Raw genomic sequence first — 25,868 nt, 5'->3', positions numbered from 1 at the left:
TAATACTGAGTGATCTGTCACTGAAACAAAGAGCTGAGTATCACATGTTCTTACTCATAAGTGGACCTTGAACAACTATTGGGATACTTTAAGAAAGGGATTGGCAGTAGTGGGAAACTGCCAGTGGAGGGCAGAGGAGGGATTGGCCGTAGCAGGAAACTGCCGGGGGTGGGGGAACACACCTCATCAACAAGGGTAATGAACATTTGTATACCTAACCCTGAATTGTACCCCATGTTTTTAAAATAAAAAAATAAAAAAAAAATTTTTTTTAATTGTAAACATTCTAATGGACACAGTGTAATAGCTCATCATGGTCCTATTTTGTATTTGCCTGATAACTTGTGATGCTGAGTACTCTTGCATGGCCATTTATGTATGTTTGTGAAGTGTATATTCAAATCCTTGGCCTGTTTTTAAATTGAGTTGTTTGTTGACCAGTAGGAGTTCTTTAATTTCTGGGTTCAAGTCCTTTGTTGGATATGTAACTATGTCTACATATGTATATATATGTGTATAGCAGATATTTCTTCCAATCTGTAGCATACATCTTTTTTTTTTAGTTGAATTCTCACTCCATCGTCCAGGCTAGAGTGCAGTGGCACGATCACAGCCACCCCAGCCTCGACCTGCTGGGCTCCGGTGATCCTTCCGCCTCAGCCTTTCGAGTAGCCAGAACTACAGGTGCACGCAATCATGCCTGGCTAATTTTTGATGTATTATAGAGACAAGGTCTCGCCAAGTTGCCTGGGCTGGTTTCGAATCCAAGGGCTCAGGCAGTTCACTCACCTCAGCCTCCCAAAGTGCTGGGATTACAGGCAGAGCCACCGAGCCCGGCCCATTTTTATTTTCTTCATATGACTTTTAATGAACATAATTTTTCAATTTTGATGAGGCTTAATTTATCAATGTCTATGGTTAACTATGTTGTTGTCTAGAAAACTTACAGTTTCGCTTTTGCATCTGATTCTGGGATTCATTTTAAATTAATCTGTGGGTATGGTATGAGGTAGGGGTCAAGACTCATTTTCCCCCTTCAGAGTTTCTGGTTGTTCCGGAATCATCTTTTGAACATACTTTATTTTCCTCATTTGAATTGCCTTGGTACTTTTGTCTAATTGTTCATATATATGAGTGGGTCTATTCCAATGCTTTTTAAATTCTGAAACTATGAACTATTTCAAATATAACCCTATGTGAGCATTTTCTCTCTAGGGTATTAAACACTGGACCAAAAAAAAAAAAAAAAAAAAATCCCCAAACTAGGCAATTCAGTTTGAGGTCTTAACCTGACCTCTTTATTTAACAGGTTTTAATCTGTTCCCACATAGTTCTCTCCCTGTTTCTCAATCTGCCTCCCTTCCCGGGTTTCAGTAAGGATGAGATCGATGCATCCCGCGTTCCAGACACAGGGAGGGTCATCCCTCACTATCTAGCTTTGCCCCCTCCCCAGGTCCAGTGAAAGGGCGGATTCTTTGCCGGAATCTGTTTTTCAAACAGGTTGAAACTTGACCTATTACCAAGAAATATTCCCTTATCTTGTCAGGATTCCTCAGGATGGTAACTCACGTGACTGCGGGAAATTTTCCCAGTAGATTTTCCGTCTCTGCAAAATGCTACTGTAATTATTAAACACATGGTGAGACAGAAGATGAATATTCAGGGCAACAGGTGGCATGGATTTCCTGTGCTGCGGTTTAGTGACTATGTTTCCAATGTCTTCCTTACAGAAACTCCCAAGTCTTGTCTTCTGTAACGATTTGTCTGGCAGTTGGGCCCTCTCTTCTTAAGGCCATCAGAGAAAAATGCTGCCTGTTAGCCACATCACTGTTGCCTTACAGTCTCCAAACCAATTTGTAAGGAAAATATTTGTTGGCTGTAGTTTGCCTCATGCGTTGTTTCACTTTTTTCAAGTGTAGCAATTTGCTTAGGACTGGACACCCAACTACCCGTTTTGAGCATGGACTGTGTTTTAGTTTAGTTCTGTATCCACCTTGAGGGGGACACCCGTCAGCAGTACTTGCTCACGGTACCCCAGGCCTTTCAGTAGCACCTTGGTGCACCCCAGGTTTCCCAGCAGCCTTAGGAAGTGGGGATGGAGTTCAGTATTCCTGCATCTGCCTGGTCTCAGAAGCAAATGCCCACCACCTTCTTTTTTTTTGAGTTGGAGTCTCACTTTGTCGCCCAGGCTGGAGTGCAGTGGCACTTTCATGGTCACCCCAGCATTGAACTGCTGGGCTCTGGCAATCCTTCCACCTCAGTCTTCCAAGTCGCTGGGACTACAGGCACGCGCTATTATGCCCGGCTAATTTTTATTGATCGATGGATTGTGGAGACGAGGTCTCGCCAAGTTGTCCGGCATTCCACTCCCCTCAGCCTCCCGAAGTACTGGGATTACAGGCTGATGGTGGCCACCACCTTCTGCGCTCTTAGAGGACGATTTCAGAAAGGTAGGTAAGCAGCCTTCATCCGTGGGCAAAACTAGAGAGAACAGAGATGTGTGTTGCCATAAGGAGTGTCACATCCAGGGCTGGCATGCATGGCTGGCCTTGGCATTGTCTTGAGTTGCTTTCCCCTTGGGTCTCTTCTTTCTCCACTTACCTGTCCACACCTTAACTTGGCCCTCCAGAGCAACTGTTCGTTCTTCATTTATTCATCCAGCAAGAGTATATTCACAGACACGAAGGCAGGCTCTTGTTGTATAAAGAAGAGCGACACGTCACCCGCGTCTCCGGGAGTTACATTCCACTGAGGGAGTGCAGGTTGTTGATGGAGTGAGATAAAGCCAAGATGGTATGCCTAGGACACTCGGGTGTGCATGAGATCAGCCCCTTTCCCAGACTCAAGCATGGGAAGATTGCTTGGAAAGCTCTTCCCACAGGAGAACTGCTGTGGTTGGAGTGTCGTCCCCTCCAAACCTCATGTCGAGATGTGGCTTCCGTGTGGGGGGTGGGGCCTGGTGGGAGGTTTAGAGCCATGGGGTCGTGGTACCCTCCCCAGAGTAATGAGTGTGTTCCTGCTCTATTAGTTCACACAGGAGCAGGTTGTTTAAAAGATCCTGGTGCATGCCTGCCCCTCTTTCTCCCTCTCTCCCTCCCTCTCTCTCTCTCTCTCACACACACACAGTCTCTCACAGTTTCTGCTCTCACCATGTGACAAACCTGCTCCTCTCCCCCTCCCGCCATGGCTGTAGCTTCCTGAGGCCTCACCAGAAGCAAATGCTAGCGCCATGCAGACCCGTGAGGCCGTAAGCCTCTGTCCTTTATAAATTACCAGCCTCGTGTCTTCCTGTCTAGCAGCGCAAAACAGATGAACACAGAGGCGGTGGTCATCACATCTAGTAAGCAGGGACCGTCCTGTCGACTGGCCTACACAGGAGTCAGATCTTTGATCTGGGCCTGACTTACAACTGTTTCCAAACAGCAGAAAGGTGGTTATGCTAGACAGACGCAGAAATGCAATGCAAGAAACACGCATGCTGATTATTCAGTGGACTCCCCGTGTGCGCAGACGTGTGGGCCGAGCACAGGCTTGGAACTCAGGGAGAAGGAGGGATGCTGCTCTGTGTGATTTTTGGAGGAGGTATGGCATGTCTGAGGGTGGCAGCGACAACAGCAGAGTGGTTTGCTTGCTGAAGGTAGAAAATAGGAGGAAGAGCAGGCAGTCCAGAGGGAGGGCCATGAAACTCGTGGTTTAGAACATTAATTTGATTTAAGAGGTGATTAGGAACTGTTTCCAGATTGTGAAGACATGGGTGATGGGAACATGACCATGTTTCGGGAGTTATTCTTGCTATTCTGGTTATATTTTGCTGGTTCTCTCTATAGATTTTTTCTGCCTCTTAAATACAGGACTTTTCTAAACAATGTCGTCAGTCCCCTTCCACCCCACAGCAGTACCTTTCACACTGTGCTCCCGGCTGCCTCTCAGCCTCTCCAGGGCCCTTGGGAGGAGACCCAGGTGGGGGCGAACCCCACGCCCTGCACTGTATTTCAGTTTGTTCTCTATATTGTAGCTCCTAGGGAAAAACATTAACCGAGAGTCTGATAGCATTTTTAAATTTTGAAGTTTGGCAAACTCTGTTCTTAATTTTTTTGGAGTACTTGAACATACTCTGGACCTCAACTAAGTTTGTTATGAAGATGATTAAGGAGTGGTGAGAGGAAGGCCCAGGGAAATGAGCGAAAAAGCTGCTGCTGTGTCTCCTTCCCTTCCCTCTAGGCCACCCTCCACCACCTCCGACCATCACCATCACCCAAACAGCAAGGCTGCAGACTGTCATTGGCTAGGCGTGAGTCCATGAGGACCGCCAGGTGGATTGGAGGAGCTGGGAGGGGAGAGGATGGAAAGCGGCCCCGTGGGAGCTGGAGGTGTGAGGGAGGAGAGAAGATCTGCTTCAGGAGAGGTGGGAGAAAGGGAGTAGGGAAGGAAGGAGACAGTGGGTGGGGAGGGGGACACAGGCAAAAAAAAAAAAGAATGTGAAGGAAGGACACGCTTCTTCTCAATTCCTGTTTGTTTGCAACTGCCATCCTCAGTGTGCTGGTAGCTTGGATTAAAGTTAGTACGGTTGACTATTGGAGCTCAGACCTGTATTTCCAGCACTTTAGGAGGCTGAGCCGAAGAGTTCAAGGCCAGCCTAGGCAACACAGTGAGACTCTGTGTTTAAGAAAAATAAAAAATAAAAAAATTAGCTGGGTGTGGTGGTATATGCCTGTAGTCCCAGTGGCTCAGAGGACTGGGGTGGAAAGGTTGCCTGAACCCAGGAGTTCAAGGTTGCAGTGAGCCGTGATTGTGCTACTACACTCCAGCCTGGGCGACAGAGTGAGATCCCAATTCAAAAAAAGAAAAAAGATTCATATGATTAGGGATTTTTATATGGCAAACTTGGGGGTGGTTGGGAGATGGAAAGTTAAGAAAATGATCACCAGATTAAAAACTTCTCAGCACGGGGCTTGCCACAAGTTACTGTTAAAGGAAAGGACAAGTGAAAGATGAACTCTTATGAGATTATGGGATTCTTGGTCCCTTCCAATATTGCTTTGGAAAGATAACGTGTAATAGTTGCCTTGGATGTCTGTTACATTGGAGTTGGAACATTCCAAGTGATGGTGAAGTCATATTTGCGTGATAATCTGATTTAGACATCTTGAGAACAATATTTAAGACTTATTAACTGTTAAAGAATCAGTATTTTCTTGAGACAGTGTTACTATATCTCGATAGGGAAAAGCCATCTTGGATTTTGTTGTACAGAGAGCATTACAAAAAATCTTTCCTTCGCCCGTTTTGCTGCTTGTTACTCTGTGCGGTATTTTCTGTGCCTGTGTTTTCTTTGTGCCTCAGTTCTTTCTGGAAAGTTTCTGAAAGTCAAGTTGGAACAGCCAGAGTTTGTGCCAATTTAGATATAACTAAATTATTAAATTGTACACATTTTATAGCTGTTCCCACTACCAGAGTGTCTTCTGGGTTTTCTTTTTAGTAGGTCATTGAATCTTTTTACTTTATGGAGCAGTAAGAAATGCATGAAGGAACATGAATTTAGAGGAGCTGTCTTGCATGTGTATTTGGGCATTGGCATTTAGAGACTATAAAATAAATTGGCAGGGAATGTTTTATTTACCTGCTAGAATCTCAGTAGATCATCAAGTGGCATTTTGCAAGACAGATTGGAATGCACTTGATGATATAGAAATGGAAGTGTAAAGCATTTAATAAAAATATTTGATATTTGTATGCAGAGCACAGGGATTTTAATGTCATGTAAGACAGCCTGTATATATGATTTAGAAGCAAAAATTATTTGTAATGTAAAACTGGTCTACTATTGTGCTTATTTGTTTGTTTTTATGAGAACATAGTTGCTGTTTATTAGATGGGTTTTAGGTGCAGAATCGTGCTAATGTCTACCCGTCTAGCTTGCCAGGCTTCTTGGAGGCTGGCGACACGACTGGCCCTGCAGAGCCAAGGTTCGACACAGCAGCTTCTCTCCGGCTCTCTCCTTTCAAGCCTCCCTTTCATGTGCAGCCAAGCGAAAGTCTCCAACTGAAATGAAGCAGGACCTGGGGCCACTAACAGGAGGATGCCGAGGCCAGGCAGTAGTCTGTGGAGCCTGCCAGGCATGGAGGGCAGAGGGCATGCGAGGCTGTGACCCCTAGGCCCTTCTGAGGAGGTGAATGGAGGGGCAGGGCTCCGTGGCTCAGTGTACTTCATCTGCAGTGTGACCCTCACTCAGCTGGCAGACCTGGGTCTTGGCTTTGCCCTTCAGAGGCCGCCAGGGGAAAAGCCTATCCTCTTGTTGCTCTTCCAAGTCGTGTGGCCGTCTGTCCCTGACCATCTGGGGTCTGTGTGGGACGCGGCGTTCAAGGACCGTGCGCTGCTTGATTTGAAATCAGAGTAGAATTCATTTTATTTAATGTGGGAAGCCTTCTTTTGAGAAACTTGACACAGACTGGCCTTCTAGCCTCTTAGGATTTAACTGAAAAAGGACACCATAGAAAAACACAGCCAGATGCACACGTGCTTGCTTGTGGGTTAGCTTGTCTTAAGCTTTATGACCCTTTCTCTGTGGTTGCTGATCACTGAAATAACCTTAGCATTGAAGATTCAGCAAGTTGGTGTGAATTAATGAATTTTCGATTGGGCTATGGGCTGGCTGTAATGTACGTCGTCGTTACTGTGATACCCTTTCTCACTCCCTTGCGTTCTGTTACGATACTTGATGACTTAAGGGACACATAGTAGATGTGCTTTGTGGAAAAGTCAATAAGTCCATTAGGCCACTGGGGTGTGGAAGCGCTCTGTAAAGAAATACATTCCTTCCGTCCCCCCCTCAACATACCACAGAAGAGCCGTATTGTAGGTCGCTTGGAATTTCACAGAGCTTTTCGAGGAGCCTGCAGAGGGTTTCCAAGTGCTCACTTTGTGTCTGGGTGTGCAGGTTTGGCTGGCTTGGATTTGGACAGAGTGGGGCAAAGAGAGCTCATTGAGGTGGGGGGACAGGCCAGCATGGTGAATAGAGTTATTTGTCACCCAGCTTGTAAAGGGATTTCTAATTCGTGCGGGCTTCCAGTACCTCACGTTGGCTCTGTCAAGATGAACTGCTGCCACATCTGAAATCGCCAGCCCCCGTTCACCAGTGCACATCCGTGAACGCAGCATTTCTTCTTTCAACCAGAGGACAAGTGGGTCTTACTCTGAAGACGAAGGTGTGCTTCAGAAGTGCACGGGTCAAGATCCTGAAGGCTTCCTGGGAGGAGCGTCCTTGGCATCGTCATGCAGTGCGTGCGTGTTAAAGGTGTAACTGCCCTGTGAATTCAGCCCAAAGGCGAAGCACCTGCGGCGTAGACAGACTCCTGGTTGCGTGCCCCACTTCCCTGGTGAGCAGGCTCTCCCTGGGTAGGGATGAGGAAGAGGAGACGGAGGTAGCACTTAGGCCCGAGGAATGGTTTACACCTGTGACTGCCAAGCCCTCACCGCCACCTGAATGAAGAATGAGGCGCAGAGAAGCCACCCTGTCCAAGGTTGCACAGCTAGCAGGGGGGTTCGAAGCCCAGCAGGCTGGCACTGGCTTGGGCCCTCCAGCCAGTACCCTGTGCTGCCAGAGTCTCACTAGCCGTGTCACAGGAGACCCTTGAGCACAGTACTTGTCGGGGCAGGTCTCTCTCTATCATAGTGATACTCACTGCCGTGCTTGTTTACTGTTATTGGCTCAAACCGGTCTTGGGCATATTGTTAAACTAGAAACCAGGCTTCGAGAAACACAGTCCAGTAGGGACTGTAGCGAGACGTCTGTGAGGGTCGGGAAGTTAGAATTCTTCCTGCCCCAGAGTTGGGCATGGAGTGTACCGTGACCCGGGTCCACAGGGCTGTGCACAGAGTTCCTGGTGGACACTCCTTTCTGGGCACAGCTGCATTGCTTGCGAGATGAGGTCAAGGCCGAGCCACAGGAGTCATGCCGCTAGAGAGGCTGGGTCTTGTGACACGGTCGGAAAGGTCGAGGGCATGGGAAGGTGTCAGTGCTTCTGGCCGTCTCAGCTCCGTCTTCCCAGGGCGTTCGTCTTTCAGAGTAGCTGACTAACCGCAGCCGCACACATGGCCTAAGCCAGGGCAGATGGCTGCAGGAGCATTTTGAGAGCAAGGGTTACTGTCCCTGAACAAAAACGTCTCTGACTGGAAATCAAACTAACTGCCGAAATCTGTATCCTGAAGTTCTGTTGCCATCAAGGGCATCAAACTGGAATCCACTTCTTTTGGTGGGTGTAGGCAGTACTGTGAGTAATACTCACGAGGCCCTACTCTGGTGGAAGGGCTACACTGAAACACAGCTCGGTGAGTTGGGGTCTGCGCTTTGCACCACAGCCTGCCGCCTGCCCCCGCCCCATGGCCCTCCTCCACACTGCCCAGACTTGTCTGTTGGGCATGCGGGTCTTTTTTTTTTTTTTTGAGGTCTCGTTCTGTCGCCCAGGCTGGAGTGCAGTGGCACGGTCATGGCCACTGCAGCCTTAACCTGCTGAATTCAGATGATCCTTCCCTCTCAGCCTTCCAAGTAACTGGAACTATAGACATGCGCCACCAGGCCCTGCTAATTTTTTGAATTATTGTAGACATGAGGTCTCGCCAGGTTGCCCAGGCTGATCTCAAACCCATGGACTCAGGCAGTCCTCTTGCCTCCGCCTCCCAAAGTGCTGGGATTACAGGCAGGAGCCACCGTGCCTGGTGGGCACGTGGGTCTTACTGTGTCCTTTGGTGCTGCAAGCCTGTGAGTGGCTTGTGTTGCAGTCCCAACTTTGCCACATGCCATTCACCACCCTCTGCAAATGGCCCCTCTGTTCCACGGTTCCTGCCCAGGAGTGCCATGTGCCGCCTCCCCTCCATCTTGGCTGGCGCCCCTCCCTTGCTCCTTCCTCCCTCCATTCCAGCTCTGCCTGGCTCTCCCCATGCGCCTCTTCCTGCAGGACGCTGCCCCGTTCACTGCGCTGCGTCACAGTGACTTCTGATGTCTCGTCCCTTGAGGGGAAGAACTACGCCTTGTTTCTCTTGAGGTCCTCGGTACCAGCACATTGCCTGGTAAAAGGAAAAGCTCATTCAGTGTTTCCTGGACAAAGGAATGCATGAATAAGGACTCAGGAAGCAGGAACCCTGTAATCTGACATGCCTGGTTTGCCATTTTCCCCCCGAAGCTGCACCCCAGAGGGGCCCCAGCTCTGAAGGTGACAACTGATCAATGCTCAGGAGTGGGCGCCCCAGTGCTGTTGGAGGCATCATGTTTAATCCCTTTGATGACTAAACTGCCTTGGGGATGCAAACACAAGTTTGAACTTGTGATTTCAAGCCACAATGCAATGTCGGGAAGAGCAAAATTGGATGATCTGAGACTAGAAGACCCTCTGTTCACTTACAGATTCTAAGCCCCAGATGCCAGAACCCGTCTCACTCACGACTCGCTCAGAGCAGTCACATGTTAAACACTTGTTGAGCTCAAGAAAGAATGACATCCACTGCCCACACAGTATCAGGAAAGGGGTTTGCCCAAAAGCCAGACTCTTATTTTTCTCAATCGCGCTTAAGAGCAGATCGTGGATTAGTGTCTTATGCTTCTGCTTACATCTCTCTCCCCTGGTTGTCACTTACCCTGATGAATAAAGTCACTAACATAGGAAGTCAAGCCTGCGTTTGTAAGTTCTTGAATTCTGCACCAGGGAGGCAGGCGTGGCAGTTCATGCTTTAACTTACTGGAACCTTGAGAGCAGGCAAGGCCAGAGCGCCAGAGTGAAGCCTGGACGTGCATGCTCAGTCGCAACTGGTGCTGGGTGGGTGTCCAGCTGTTCTTCTCTCAGTATGGCCATTTGTTTCGTATCTTCTGTTTTTTGGTAGCACACAAATATAACTTCTTATGGGACGTTTTCTTCAAGGGGCCAAGTGTGGGTCTGACCTTGACTTAAGGACAGTGATGATGGCGTTGTATTTTCAGAGACATTTTGGGCCCATTCTTTCATTAACAATGCCTTTTTTCTTTTTGAAGGGCATACCTCAGCTGCCATGTGCCAAAGCATTGTACAACTATGAAGGCAAAGAGCCTGGAGACCTGCGATTCAGCAAGGGGGACATCATCATTTTGCGGAGACAAGTGGATGAAAACTGGTACCACGGGGAGGTCAGCGGGGTCCACGGCTTCTTCCCCACCAACTTCGTGCAGATCATTAAGCCCTTACCTCAGCCCCCACCTCAGTGCAAAGCACTTTATGACTTCGAGGTGAAAGACCAGGAGGCAGACAGAGACTGCCTTCCGTTCGCAAAGGTAACGTTGGGGCACCCCGTCTCCTTTGCAGCTCTTCCCTGCACCCACATGCCTGGGGCTGTGGCTGGCGTCTTCTTTTGCAGAAAGATAGAGTAGTGTTGTGTGAGCTGTCTCACCACACTTATAAAAATACCCAAGGCAGCCTCTAAGTCACAAGGAAGGTGATTTTGTCCATTAGACTTCTCATGTGAAAGGTAATTTGGGTTGGTACTCCGTGTGGTATCATTTTCATATTTAGACCTTGAATTTATTTCTAAGCCACTTTAAAGGGTGTGTGGACCACTCCGGGATTTTAAAGTACTTAATTATGAATTACAAAATGAAACATCGTTGCTATCTTGTTTTAAATGTAAATTTCTTTGCCTAAAAGCATGCAGAATATATCTACTGAATTGATAAAATGGTTTGGCGTTTTAAGCAGAATTATGCATTTTTTATAAAGAAAAGCAGCAGGATGTGCTTTTGAATGGGCAGTTGTGTTATCAGAGGGAAAGCAAGAAACATCTGAGAATCTATCTAGACCAGAAATTCTAGAGGTTGGAGTGGATCGCATTTGAAGTTTCAATTTGTGGACCGAAACAAAACCAGTAGCCAGCCCCTTGTATAGAAGGAGTTTGCAGCTTTACAATTGTCTGGAAGACACCAAGTTGACTGATAATAGTTCCCATTTAGTTGATGAAGACATTGAATTCATGTGCTAAAGACATATCATAGTATTTTTATTCATGCACTCCTAAAACTTGAGTCTCTTTGTTGAAGAGGAAAATTAAATGACAAGCTTAATGGGATCTGGTAGACTAATGGTTCACCATTTCTTCAGGATGATGTTCTGACTGTGATCCGAAGAGTGGATGAAAACTGGGCTGAAGGAATGCTGGCGGACAGAATAGGAATATTTCCAATTTCATATGTTGAGGTAAGCCCATCTGTAGAAACTTGAATCATACTAGTATTCAGCTTAATAACAAGTCTTAATTAAGCAGTCAGAGGATGAGAGGTTCTCCCAGCACAAAGCATCAGGAATGCCCTGGTCCAGATGGTGGAATGGCTTAGGAAGAATCCCTCCATTCTGTCCTGTAATTATTGAAGGTTGAAGACCGAAATGTTTGAAGCTCTTACTGTGTCTCCCTGCTAGAAGCGTTCTGTTTCGTGAGACATCACTGTGCGCTCGCTGTCAGTCAGGTACGCTGTTTCCAGGTATTCTGTTCCATTTGCCAGAAAAGTAAAGTTTCCAGATAAGATGGAAGATTCCACGTATTTATTTGTTTACTCATTTCTTTCCTTCTCTACCAGATCATCAGGACCAGAACAGTGATTCACAGAGTAGGCCTCAAATAAACATGTAGTAAATAAGCTACTACTTGCTCTTCCATCCCCTTTTAAAATCAGCTCTACTCAGAGAGCTCATGGCCAGGATCAACACAGTGGAGTCTTTTTAGAGAATATGTATAACATAACATCACTGTATTATTTTAAGGACTAACAGAGCTAAAATGAACGAAGAAGTTACAACTTATAGTACATATTACATTACATTATGTAGCTTTAACTGAATGTTCCTTAGGATTAAAAATTTCTTGCTGAAAACAAAATTGAAGGCATTTTCAAAGGATGAAGCATAGCCCAAATAACCGTGCAGGGTTAGTGGAGGTCACGGAAGACTTCTGGGAAGAAGGGAGACCTTAGTAGATGTCCATACAATGGATGAACAGGGGTTAACAAGAGGATGGAAAAGGTGTGTTTGATGGCAGGAAGAGCATCCAGACAGGGAGACCAGCAGGTATAAGTGCCAGGAAGCAAAAGAGAGTGCAGATTATTTGGGAACTGAAAGTAATCCTGTTGTTTAGAATATCAAAGCGTATTTCTTAAGCATGTAAAAATGAAAACCACCATTACTTATTTTGACATTTTTTCATCTGAGACATTTGTTTTGGCTTGATTCTGGAAACTAAAATGACAAATTGTGTCTTTGTAGCCAGCACTCAATTTCCTCCATAGACAGTGAGATTGCCAAAGTTTTCATAAAAAATCTGTTTGACTACTGTATATCCATGGGAAAGTAATTCAAACCATGTAAGAGCTTCGAGTTTTATCCATACCCTTCAGATGTTCCTGTTTATTGCAATAGTTTTTCTTCCTTTGAAAGTAGGTAATAGAAAAAAACAAACTTTAACCCTCAGGCAGCCCTCGTACATTATGTATGTATTCTAACTGTGGGTCATGGAAAACTACAAGCGCTTCCAAGGATTGGAAGAGTTACTCTGAGGACCGTGAGTCACAGTAGGCAAAGGATTAGTGACGAAAGCCTGTCTTTACTTGTTGGCATTATCGTTTTACATGCTGATACTTGGTTTGTGATGCATGAGAAAGGATTGCCATATCTTTGTGGCTGGGCAGGTACAGAATTGTACAAACGGGCATAAAAGACCTGCTCGTAGCAAGCCCAGAGTCACTTAGAGTCACTCGAATCATTAGGATTATTTACTCTGACTTGAGTAGGGAAGATACATTTCTGCCCAAGCAGAAAGTATTTTCATTCTTCTGCTCCTTTCCTTTCAAATGAACATTTTCCTCATTTAAACCAGGATCCTGCCAGTTGAGATGCGATAGACAAATTATCTTTAGGAGCCTGTGAACATTTCTTTGACGTCAAGTCACCAGGTGGCAGTTCCTGGGAGGTAGCAGAGTGTCTGGGAATTAGTGATATCCAGTTTAGGGGAATAAAATGGAAGCACATTTTGATCACAGCCTACCAAAGGTCGTCTCTTTCAGTCATGTAGATTATCTTGTGGGACGATCTCAGATGCGGTCAAGCAAACTGTAGGAATAAAAAACTGGGACTTTTTCCCTGAATAATGATCTTTCTCTTGCTCTATAAACCTATTCATATTTGGCCCGCTTTAGGGCCCAGACAGCCCCCTATATGAAAACAGGCTGCATTACCAAAATTTATTGGTGAATAATTTCCTTATTTGGTAAGCAGACTTTAAGTCTTCATGAGTGTTAGGTATTTTTGCTCTTTTTCATTATGCTGTCAAAAACTCTTTGTCTCCCAGAAGTTTTGAGAGGATCAAATGGGATAATGTATCTCGAAGGGCCTGACACCACTTTGTCTTATGCATAGTGGTTTGGAGCTCAGGTGAGACCATAAACCAGAGTATGCCAGATTGTGGTAATGATCAGATAAGAACCTAGCTACCGTCTCAGTGAGGGAACCCGAAACTCCCCTTGACTCCCACTGGTTGGATTTGGGAGTGGAAGTGTCCAAGGAACCTGCTTGTGGCAAAAGCTTTGTGGCAAAAGCTTTGTTCATTTGAACCGGGTGGGTCTTGGGGTAGGATTGTGGCCCTGGGGCAGAAAGAATCCCTGAGCCAGAGGTTCTGATGTCCAGCTGTGGAGCTGGGGGTAAGGCCAATGGAAAGGCGCTGAGCTGAGCATTGATGGCGGGTGAGGAGAGGAGGGGAAGGGTTGGGGTGGTGAGAAGTGCTGCTGGACTAGTTTCCCTGCCCCTCCCGGCTTCTGTCACCTTTCTGTATCCTCCTCAACACCCCGTAACTGTGGGCTGTCGTCTCCACGTGCATCCAAGTGAGGTGGTGATAGAGCGACTTGCAGACAAATCTCCTCTTATCGAAGCAAAACACGCGGCAATTCCTCGAGGCTTGAGCGGAGGGGGAGAGTCTGGTTAGCGTCAGCAAGTAGGGGGAATAATGGCGGCACAGCTGGCCCGAATTCAAGGTCCTTGACCAGCCCTTAAGCTCAGGGCTCTCGGCTGTGTCCACATACACCTTCCCTGGAGATTTTCTCCTCTCATCCCTCTGTGGTCGAGCCATGGAGGGCATGCCTCTGTTCTGTTTAGACAGGCTCGTTCTCCACTTGAGCAAGCTGGAAAGTGATAGGGGTTAATTTTTGTAGGAAAAACCCAAGGGAGTTCTTGGGAGGTGCCATGCCAGGATATGTATATAGGGCATGTTTGTGAAGGATTGAATGCAGTTAAAAAAAAATAAATTAGTAGCCTGCTTCTTCCTTTGTTCAAAAGTGCCAGTTGTGTATAAAAGAGAATGGAAGATTTTAACCCCATGAGTTTGGCGGTGACTTGTTCAACAGTCTTTTGGACAAGAATGAGTAAGTACTAAATGTGGGATTTCGGACGTCTTTCAAACCTAATCGTATATTGCAGGCTTAGGGTGAACTGTAAGTCTGCATTAAGTTTCTCGTTTTATTTTGATTCCTAGTCATTTGTTTGTAATATCCCTCACTGTTTTTCCAACAGCAAACGTATTTCTTTCTTTTTTTTTTTTCTTGAGTTGGAGTCTCACTCTGTCGCCTAGACTGGAGTGTAGTGGCCGCTCCCGGCCACCGCAGCCTTGACCTGCTGGGCTCCGGCGATCCTTCCGCCTTAGCCTTCCAAGTAGCTGGAATTACAGGCATGCGCTACCAAGACCGGCTGATTTTTTGATTTATTGTAGAGATGAGGTCTCGCTGCCCAGGCGGGTCTCGAACCCGTGGGCTCCGGCAATTCACTCACCTCAGCCTCCCAAAGGTGTGGGATTACAGGCTGAGCCACCGAGCCTGGCTAGCAAACGTATTTCGCACCTTCCTTCTCTGCCCTAGGTTCCATAAAGACAACATGCCAATGACTGTTGTTCTTATTCGCTCCTGACTGCTGCATTTCTCATCTCCATAGACCTCACCTCCGATGTCACTTCTGACTGACTTTCCCTCCCTACTTTCTCTAAAGCAATGCCTCCCTTTCCTGGCTTCGCCCTCCCCCAGCTCTCTCCCGCCCCATACACAGTGTGCGGCAGCAAGGGACAGCTTGGACTCTGCCGCCAGGTGGCCAGGACTCAAGCTTGGCTCTGCCACTGATGATCCAGGTGACCTTGGGCCTGGCTTCTCATTTGGAAAACAGTAGAACCTCCTTGTCGGGTGAGGCTTAGGAAGGGTGCCTGGCCCCTCCAGAACTGGGTCTGATGGCTGTGATGATCACCACGGTCACGACTGTGGCCCCTTTCCAAGGTGTCTGTCTGTGTGTTTGCCAGCTGCTTCCCTGCCCTCCTGCCCCCGTGAGGATGTGGGCTCCTGTGGGCCAGGGCCTTGTCCTTCTGGTTTACCTGAGTCCTAGAGGCCCTCACACAACACCTGTCCATGGTAGGAGCTCAGGACACGTTGGCTGAGCGAGTAGCCTGTTAGCTTCAGAATGAATGGTTCTAAACCCAAAACCAACTGGTTTTAGATCTTCCCGGCTTACATTTTTTTAGACAGTGCTCCCATCACTCACTGCTAAGACGCATACATTATTATTGGTTGTTCAATGCCTGAGGAAGTTAACCTTCCCCAAAGCCAGCTGGTCTTGTGACCTTAGTGAGTTTTTTGTCTTTTCAAAAACTAGGCTGAGCGTTTGGTTATGCCTCATTTAGAATTTTTCCCAATTAGATTAATGGGAGCCGGGCTCGGTGGCTCAGCCTGTCATCCCGCGCCTTTGGGAGGCTGAGGTGAGTGGATTGCCTGAGCCCGCAGGTTCGAGACCCACCTGGGCAACTTGGCAAGACCTCATCTCTAGAATAAATCAAAAAATCAGCCGGGCGTGGTAGTGCACGCCTGTAGTTCTGGCTACTCGGAAGGCTGAGGCGGAAGGATCGCCGGAGCCCAGCAGGTCGAGGCTGCGGTGGCTGGGAGCGGCCACTGCACTCCAGTCTGGGTGACGGAGTGAGACTCCGACTCAAAAAGAAAAAAAATAATAATGGTAGCCACACTCTGTGGATCAGATCTTGTAACCGCTGCTGATGACTTTTTTCTCACATTTTGGCACCTGCAGGGAGCTGTGTCCAGGATCCTTCTGGACACCAGCTCCCTTATGTGGATACTCATGTCCCTTCCCTGGCGTGGACAGTTGGCCCTCACACCCACAGCTGCTGAGCCACGGATACCCAGGGCCGATGGTAGAGGAGACTCTGGGGGCAGGGCTGGAGGGTGCTGGCCAAGGGTCCCAAATCCTCCTTGACTGTAGTTGCCCGTGATATGTTGTGTCCTTGAAAAATGCTGAGTAGATTTCCAGTGTCCTCACTGCAAAAATACCTGTGTGAGGGATGCATGTTAATTAGCCTGTTAGCCAATCCGTGTTGTATATATTTTTTAAAACGTCCTGTTGGACCTGATCACCACAATTTTATGTCAATTAAAAAAAATTTTTTTTTTTAAAAAGGATTCCCTGATCTTTTCTGAGATGAACTTTTATCTGCTGGAGAGTGGTCCTTGGGCTTACTCTGAGCAGAGGTCAGGTAATTTTACTGTCAAAGAGCCTCATCTTTAAAATAACTTTTGAGATATAAGTTGCATACTGTAAACTGTACATCCTTAATGTGTGCAATCCGATAGCTTAGTTTGTTGTTTTCAGCTTTGAGAATCAACCCGTAGATAATTTATACGAGTCGCTTCTCTGGCTCTTGAGTAGAATGGAAGCCAAGTGTGTCGGACTCAGCCCAGGTGGCCCAGCATGGTGCCAGCTTCCTCTTCCAGGGCATGAGGGCTTGGAAGATGGTGTCTGTGTTCCAGAGAATACGAATGGTCAGGAGGTGCCAAGGTGACCCTTGCAGAAGGAACCAAGAAGAGCAATGCTAACTATATTCCTTAACTTAAGGCCCTTCCTCTAGAGAATGACGGCAGAAGGGCAAAATAGTAGTCCTTGATTTAATAATCAAAGAGTTGATTGAACTATGTAAAAACAGATCTCATCATTTGTACTCTTAGAAGTATACTTTTCCTTTGAAATTGAAAAGTTAAACCAGTGTTTATAAGGGAAATTGAGGGGAATTGTGGGGGAATTGGGGAAGAGAGAATTACTGTATTGCTTAGCATCCAGATTTCCCCTTTAAACCTGAAGTAAATTAATTGCTATGAGTGAATTTAGAAAGCTTGTTGAGAAATCAGTAATGGAGAATCACTCTGGCTTAGCACCACATTTTCCTCCTTCAGTCTGACTGAATGCACTGAGCCTGCACTTATGAGTAACCCCTCTTTTAGGCTCTGTGGGCTCTGTCCTGACGCCATGTGGGTTTCCTTATCTTCTGAGCGTTAGAGCGGCTTGACACAAGTACTTGTTGCTTCTGTTTCTGCTGCAGTGACAGAAGGAGAATGAGCTCAGACTCCCAAAGTCCTAAAAGCAGGCCTGACTCAACCCCAGGAACTGGAGACGCACTTCGAAAAGAAGTTCCTGGCTAAGGGAATTCTAGGGTCATGTGCGCTCAGACAAGGAGTTCCCAGCTAAGAGGTTTCTTCTGGGTTGTGTGGGAGCCTCTTTCAACTGCAAGAGGCTTTTCTTTTGTTTTCCAACAGGAAAGCCTTCAGGGAGATTGTAAAGGTCAGTTAATGTTTGTTGAGTTCTCACTACATGGATGGACAGTTTCCAGGACTCTAGGTAGTTATGGAACATAAAAACGCAGCTCTCCTGTGTAGCCCTAATCAGAGGCCTAGTACACTGACCACTTGGCGTCTGACATCCACAAGGACTCCCCAGAGACTTCCCAGGTTCTTCAGCTTGGCCATATTTTCCTGCAGATACCCAGGGTCCTGGCTAAGTTTCCTGGTCGCTCCAGGCCGATGTACCTTGGAATTGCTGCCTTTATAGCTCATCTGGGATATTTTTGTCCATACAGAAAGCTTATTCTTTATTCACGGTCTAAAGAAATACTATCATTTCTCATGAAACCTTTCTTTCCTAATTTCCCTATGCAACACAACGAATTCTCTGAAACAAAACCAAAAAAAAAAAACCTTCTTTTTGCTTCAGACCTCCGCAATAGTCAGTTTATGCCATTCTTACATACGCGGCACAGGCTAAGAGTGTCGTGTGTATAACTGATTTACTGCCTGTGTTCCTTGAGAGCCATGTCTTACATAAAGAAGGTTTACATCGTTTGATTTCTGTAGTATAATTATATTCCGGAAAGTTTGGAAAGGAAATTAACAATTCTAAGTCTCATCGCGTACAATTTTGGTAAATATCCTCCAGTCCTTTTTTTAAGTGCATGAATGGTGTTACATACATGGCTTTGCCTTCCTCCACGTAATTGTAGTACTGTTAGCCGTCAGTTTTTATGACTGCATAATGAACACGCTAGTAGCTAAAGCATGAGTCAGTTAAGTATTTTTGCCATCTTTTGGGTCAAGGATCTTTCTTCGGGGGCACAGCCAGGCACTGGGAAGGGGCCTCTGTGGGGTGACCCTGACTGCCACCTGTGGGCCTCCGAGCTCTGGGATGGCGAGCGGTCCTGATGGAGGTACAAGCCACTGCCAGGACCCAGCTTTACTTAAAACGTGCATTTTTCATGACCAGGATGCAGACTTTTCAAGTTTTGACACATAAAAGGTTAATCCTCAGAAATGTTCATTACACAACAGTTTCAAATATCCGCAGTTAGCTTTTTAAAGAGAAGAGCCTCAGGTTCATCAAAACCATCATATTTTAATTTCTTTTAAATTTTATTATTTAAAAATTTTGCTGTGTTGCTACGTATGTTCCAGATTTTGCTGGTAGTCAAGGCTTCAATAAGCGAAGTTGGTTCAGTTTAATTAAGCACATGTTAAGTCCTATCTCGTGTTCTGTGGGGAAGACGGAGTGAGTGTTCCATACTGTTCCGGGCAGTATGTCCGGCATAGTACGTGTGCGGCCTATGAGTGGCTTGAACCAGAAGCATCGGGATTATTTTCTTTTTTGAGTTGGAGTCTCACTCTGTCGCCCAGACTGGAGTGCAGTGGCTGCTCCCGGCCACCACAACCTCAACCTGCTGGACTCCGGCGATCCTTCCGCCTCAGCCTTCCGAGTAGCTAGAACTACAAGCGCGCTACCACGCCCGGCTAATTTTATTGATTTATTGTAGAGATGAGGTCTCGCCAAGTTGCCCAGGCGGGTCTTGAACCCGCGGGCTCAGTCAATCCACTCACCTCGGCCTCCCAAAGTGCGGGATTACAGGCTGAGCCACCGAACCCAGCCGCATCTTGATTATTAAACCAGTGGGTAGCAGGCTTCTCTGTTGTGAGATGGAATGTCCTAAGTGTTACATACCAACGTGGCTTTTTATAAAAAAGCTTCATGGCAATGTGCCTGTGAAGCTTCACCTTTGTGCAGCGCTGAGAAGGAAGGTCTCAGGCAGAAGCATAAGGCCCTGATGGTCGGTTCTCTTCCTGTGCCAGGTCTCTCCCTGGGCTCCTGTCCTCCCCACCCTGTACGTGCCCACCCACTCTCTAGGCATCCAGGCCAGGGATACACTTGTTCACTGATTGATGAACTGATTGCATTGCTGTGGAGTTTCTGTCAGCGTGTCGCTTCACACTGACACGTCTTTGCTTAGAATTTAATGACAATTCCATATCCTTAACCTCCTGAGATACGTGTACACTCCTTCTATAGCATTCCTACATCTGGTCATCAGGTTCTGGAAAATACAATTTGTCATTGGAGTGAGACTTTTGGCTAGCAGGCGTTACTGATTTATGGTGTGCATTTAGTGGACAGATGCAAAAGAGAAACGTGCACAGAAAGCCTCGTGTCTAGTTGGATCCAGCGACCCATTTCGAAACGATCCTTGGCCTCTGCCAGCACCATGGTGGCACGGTCCCGGGGTTCCAGACACAGCAGGCCTTGCTGCTTCACCTCTCACTGGGACTCCGGGCTGGCCCCGTCCCTCTGGACTTCCTCCTGCTCCCCACTCCCTGGCGTGCGCGCCTGTGCTCTCTCCTGCCTTTGCCCTCCAGGAACTGGGTCGTGCTGTTTCTGTCTTTCTGATTTGAGTGTCCCCTGGGGGCCCTAAAGTGTAGGAAGGTGGCCAGCCTTTTGCTCTCCCGAGTGGATTCCTTGGCTGCGCTCCCCCGAGTTGTGGTCCTGCCCCTTCTTCCCTGCCAGCACTCTCTGGCAGCGGAGGCTGCCTCACACCTCGCCCCGCACCCCGAAGGCGGCCTCCGCCCTAGCCCCACCGCCCTGCTGGCCACTGACACCTTTTCTTTTTTCTTTTTTTTTTTGAGTTGGAGTCTCACTCGGTCGCCCAGACCGGAGTACAGTGGCCGCTCCCGGCCCCCGCAGCCTCGGCCTGCTGGGCTCCGGCGATCCTTCCACCTCAGCCTTCCGAGTAGCCGGAACTACAGGTGCGCGCTACCACGCCCCGCTGATTTTTTGATTGATTGTAGAGATGAGGTCTCGCTGCCCAGGCGGGTCTCGAACCTGTGGGCTCAGGCAATCCACTCACGATCTCTTTTCTTAGTGCTTGTTTTTCCTCCCATGCCTCCACCTCCCCGAAGTGCTCCACCTGTTTTGCATCTGGGGTCTTGGACAATGGTTGAACTGGGAGGCTCTCCAGGTCTTTTTGTGGATTCCAAGGTTTGGGAAGCCGTTTGCTTTTCCTGTGCTTGCTGTCCTCGGCTCTATTTTTTCCTCCCTAAATCAGAGGCCACCACCAACTGGTGCGACCCTGGATGATTTTTAAGAATGGCTTGCAGAGTGCTTTTGTTTTAATTGGTTGTTAAGATGTAAAGTCCAGAGGTTCTACGTAGACCTGATTTCTAGCTTTCCTTAAAAAAGAAAACAATTGCTGCCCCGCCGCACGGTCCCCCCTTGAGAAATGTGGGTGCTTCCAGCTCCCCTCCCATGTGCTCGGCACTCCCGGCCACCTTCGTTGTGTGTTGGCTCCCCCTCCGAGCACTGCCAACAGGCGGGAGCTGCATGACCTCCCCTGATGCTGGAGGTCCAGGATGTGCCTTGGTCCGCCTCTTCCCCTCCAGAACAGTGCCTGGCTTGTGCTTGTCACCTGGAAGACCTTAGGGTTAGCAGAAGACTGTATCAGGCCTGGTTCTGGCTGCCAAGGACCTGAGGGAGTGTTTTCAGTGGGAAACTTTCGTTGGGGCTGAGGAGAGGTGTTTGCACAAAACTTTACAGATGGCTAAGCTGCCTGCCCGTTACCTGCAAGAGCTCGCTCCAGACCAAGTGCTCACCCAGGCAGCAGAGCAAGTCAGGCTGGGGGTCCTGGGAGTGGCGGGAACGACCCGTGTTCATGTCGCGCTTCACGGGGTACAGAGCCTTTCAGCCTGCGCCGTGCGTAACGTGTGTTCTTGTCGCACTTCCGGGGTATGGAGCTCTTCAGTCCGTGCCATGAGTCACACACGTTCATGTCGCAATTCATGGGACACAGAACTCTCAGTCCGTGCCATGAACTGTGTGTTCATGTCGCACCTTATGGGTACAGAGCCCCTCAGCCTGTGCGCCGTGCGTTGTGTGTGTTCATGTCACACTTCCCAGGCTGCAGAGCCCTGCAGCTCTCACCATGAGTAATCCGTGCTCGTGTTGTACTGAGCCCTTCACCTCAGGCCATTCCTACCGCGTGTGCAGAATCGATGTGCCCTTCCCATGTTACACCGAAACCATGGCTCTTCTGTGACTTGCTTGAAGTCGTCAGCCAGTGTGGCCAAGATCTGCCACCAGCCCAGCACTCTCCACCTGAAGTCTGGGCTCTTCCTTTGGTCTTCTCCGATAGCCCTTTTCTGACTCCCTCTGCTAACATTCCTTTAAGGCTTTCAGTGACACGTAACTTGCACTTCAAAACCCAAAAGAGAAAATTCTAGTTTCTTAATTTGTGACCCGCAAGGACCCACAGAGGTGCAGGTGATGGGAACGAGCAAAGCCAAGTTACTGATGTTGCCCGTCCTTGCTTGGGTGGTGAGGTCCATCCTTGGACACTCCTTTCCCTGGCAGGAAGCTGTGAGAGGAAGCACCTGTTCCTTCCTGTCCCACGGCTTACAGAGCAGCCTGTGCTGTGCCAGGGTTCCACCAGGAACTTGGAGCTTGGGCATTGGGTGGAAGTGGTTACTGGCTACCCTCTTTGTTGTGAGTCCTCTGTGGGCAGAGCCCTGCGGGGACCACCACCCTGGGTGCAACGGTCCACGTGGCCAGGGTGCGTCCCCATTCACTGAGCAGCAGGACACGTGGCTGGTCCAAGCTGGTGCCAGCAGCAGCCCCACACTGGATTACAGAGACTCGTGGAACACCGAGAAAGCAATGATCTTGTGATTTTTTTTTTTTTAACGTGCATCTCATGCTGAAGTGAAGATTTTCCAGATATATGGGGCTGCATCAAGTATGTTAGTAAAACAGATGCCACCTGTTTCTTTCTGTCATTTTAATGTGGCTGATAGAAAATTTGAAATGACGCATGTGGCTTCTGCGCATTCTGTAGCATGCGTGGCCCAAGGTGGTCTTCCTTCCTGGTGCGTCCAAGGGCAGGCGTTTTTCTTTCAGCAGATCTGCGCGAAGACCTGGAGAAGCTTTCCTGTGAGTTTAGAAAGACTTCTGGGCCACCCCACAGTCCCCCGCCACTCCTCGTTTCCATCATGGGAAAAGCTCCTCGTTTCCATCATGGGAAAAGCATTTTGCAAAGGATGGGCGTGTGAGGCAAAGCCTCGTCATGAGTCTCTGCCATTGGCCTTCCGTTTACTCGCTGTGTCCTCACAGGGTCTGATGTGTCTGGGGACTTAGCGCTGTGGTGGGCTATCGAGAGCTGTATGCAAAGTGTGGTTTTCTAAAGGGGCGTTTCAGATCAGTGAGGGAAAGGCTGACTGTCATTTAAATGGTGACGGGAGAGCTGCTGACTTAGGTGGGAAAGCCAAGTGCTGAGTGCTCTAGGCCCTATCCTTGACGCAAGACCAGGTGGGCACAGGGTCCCTAGGCCAAGAGGAAGGGGAAGGGCGTGAAGGAGGACCATGAAACACTAGGAAGAATGCAGTTTTCTTCTTTAAAAAGTAGCTATAGAATAAGAAGGTTTCAAAACATGATGTGAGATTAAGATGCTGTGGTAGAAAAGATGGAAAATTTGACACATAAAATAAAAATTTATCCATAACAGACATTAAGTTAAAAAAACTATTTAGAGTATTTATAATATCAATCTGTAAGAAAAATACCAACAACTCAATAGAAATACCGATGCAGTATGGAAATAAGCAACTCCTAGAAGAAGAAAATAGATGCTTAATGTTATTAAAAAATAGAAATATAGGTTAGAGTAATATAATGTTTCTTTTCCAACTAATAGAGACCTAGAAATGACTGCTGTTACCTAATACTGTTAACAACTTGAGGAAATATGGACTCTTACACTCTGCTGAAGATAATAAAAAGTGACGCCTTTTGGGGGTGCGGTTTGGCAGTATTCTTTAAAAAAATATTTCTAAGCTTGTACTTTGGCCTGATGGTTTCACTTTTAGGAGTTCACCCCCATGGACGTGCCCAGACAAGCACGCCAAAGTGTAGGCAGTGGTGACATCTATGTGACAAGATACTGTCCTGTCGTCCCTGTTGATGTGGAAAGTGTTTATTTGATAGTAAGGGAGAAGATAGAAAATGGTAGAGAGTGGTTGGCTTCCTGAGTGTTAAAAATTAATAAAGTAGATACATAGATAACATCAACATAGAACATGCACAGAAGGCTATGTTCTAGATTAGCAGTCCCCAACCTTTTTGGCATTGGGGACCAGTTTTGTGGGAGACAATTTTTCCATGGACAGAGGAGTTTGGGGGTGATTCAAGCACATAACATTTATTGCGCATTTTACTTCTATTATATTATTACATTGTAATATATAATGAAATAATTATACAACTCACCATGAAAAAAAAAGAGAGGTGTGGTCGGAAGTGGTAAATAAAATAATGGGCAGGCAACACATGGACTAAAATAAATGCTGGATTGACTTAAAGCCTGCCACTAGATGCAGCTGTACAATTGAAGTATATCAACTCACTTGCCCCTCACTGATAGGGTTTTGATAAGATCTGCAAGCCGTTGATTTACGATGGCCTCTGTGCAATCAAACCTCACTGCTCATGTGTATCTGTATTTGCAGCCGCTCCCCAGTGCTGGCATCTCCGCCTCAGCTTCACCTCAGATCATCAGGCGTTTGATTCTCATAAGGAGCACACAAGCTAGATCCCTCACCTGAACCGTTCACAAGAGGTTCATGCTCCTGTGAGAGTCTAATGCCACAGCTGATCTGACAAAAAGCGGAGGTCAGGCAGTAACCCAAGCCATGGGGAGTGACTGAAAACACAAGTGAAGTACTTGGTTTGTGGCCCCAGGGTTGAGGACCCCTGCTCTGTCTAAACTGTTTGAAGGAGATCTGTCTGGGAAATGAGTTCAAGCAAAATGGGCTGCTAGCTGAGGGCTTTTGCTTTCACTTCCTCATAGACTATACTATTATTTCCTTTAAAAAATAACGAACATGTGTTACTTTTTTATTTTTAAAACAATGATCATTAGTTCAGAGATGCTCTAGTGGGTTGTGAGTTAAAATAGCTTTTTTCCCCAAACCTACTGTTTCTGTTCTCTCCAATGCTCAAAAACTAGAGGCTGGTCATTGATAGTGACTGTTCATTAAAAATGTTTTTCTCTTTAGAAAAATGTAAGTCCCATCTTTTATAAAGCCTATGTTTTCTTTAACAAAGAAGATACACAGCTGCCTGGTCGTTATTAATACTGTTTTGTCAATATTTTCCTCTCATGTTCATTTACGCTTCTTGTAACTCTCAAAAATGAATTCTGAAATTTAGACTTTGCCCCCAAAAGGGACATAAGAATTTTAAGATCAGCTGGGCTCGGTGGCTCAGCCTATAATCCCGTGCCTTTGGGAGGCTGAGGTGAGCAGATTGCCTGAGCCCGCGGGTTCGAGACCCGCCTGGGCAGTGAGACCTCATCTCTACAATAAATCAAAACATCAGCCGGGCGTGGTAGCGCATGCCTGTAATTCCGGCTACTCGGAAGGCTGATGCGGAGAGATCGCCGGAGCCCAGCAGGTCGAGGCTGCGGTGGCCGGGAGCGGCCACTGCACTCCAGTCTGGGCGACAGAGTGAGACTCCGACTCAAAAAAAAAAAAAAAAAAAAAAAAAATTTTAAGATTAATAAATCTCCTTAGTTTCTGCTTTTAGCTCCAGTATACTGAATTTTACCTTATATCCAGCCTAAGTCTTATCAATGTTCCTTACCAAATGCATAAAAGAAGGTATTTTGGGATACAAATTTATTTTGCAGGTGATGAGTGTACTCCTAACAGTAAAGGTCATGGTTAGATAAATGTCACAGAAAGCTTACACTACTGAGCTCAAACATTCATAAGTGAATTTTATCAAAATTCCATTAAAAGTCATCAGATCCCGGCTTACCTCTTGTTGCCAAAGGTTAACTTACACTTCCAACCAAAGCCTCTGAGTTTCTGCCTGATTTACCTAATGTCTCTAACAAATAGTCTTAACTTTATAATTTTCTCTGGAAAGTATAAAGGAGGCAAGGAACAGTGTTATTAATACTAACCTATGCTGCTTTAGAAGAAATCTGAAGTAATTAAAATTTTTTTTTAATTTTAAAGAAGTGGGGTACAGTGCAGAGTTAGGTATACAAATGTTCATTATGCAGGTTCCCTTGTTGATGAGGTGTGCCCCCGTCCCCTCCCCTGGCCGTTTCCTACTACTGCCAATCCCTTTCTTACAGTATTATTATAATTGTTCAAGGTCCACTTACTATTTTTTTTTTTTTTTTTG

General features: G+C 46.9%; 1 protein-coding gene across 1 annotated transcript in view; it reads left to right on the top strand.

Moving 5' to 3' along the window:
- The window catches only part of SH3RF1 (SH3 domain containing ring finger 1), a 166,893-nt gene that overhangs the window by 97,009 nt on the left and 44,016 nt on the right, over positions 1–25,868 (top strand). The window contains exons 2-3 of the mRNA XM_008065841.2: positions 10,022–10,297; positions 11,118–11,213. Coding sequence (XP_008064032.1) covers positions 10,022–10,297; positions 11,118–11,213 — 372 coding nt within the window. The remainder of the gene's footprint in view (positions 1–10,021; positions 10,298–11,117; positions 11,214–25,868) is intronic.

Source organism: Carlito syrichta, unplaced genomic scaffold, assembly GCF_000164805.1.
Source record: "Carlito syrichta isolate Samal-C Ts95f unplaced genomic scaffold, Tarsius_syrichta-2.0.1 Scaffold308811, whole genome shotgun sequence".
NCBI classification, from domain to species: Eukaryota; Metazoa; Chordata; class Mammalia; order Primates; family Tarsiidae; genus Carlito; species Carlito syrichta.
This window is presented reverse-complemented; position numbering and strand designations above follow the sequence as displayed.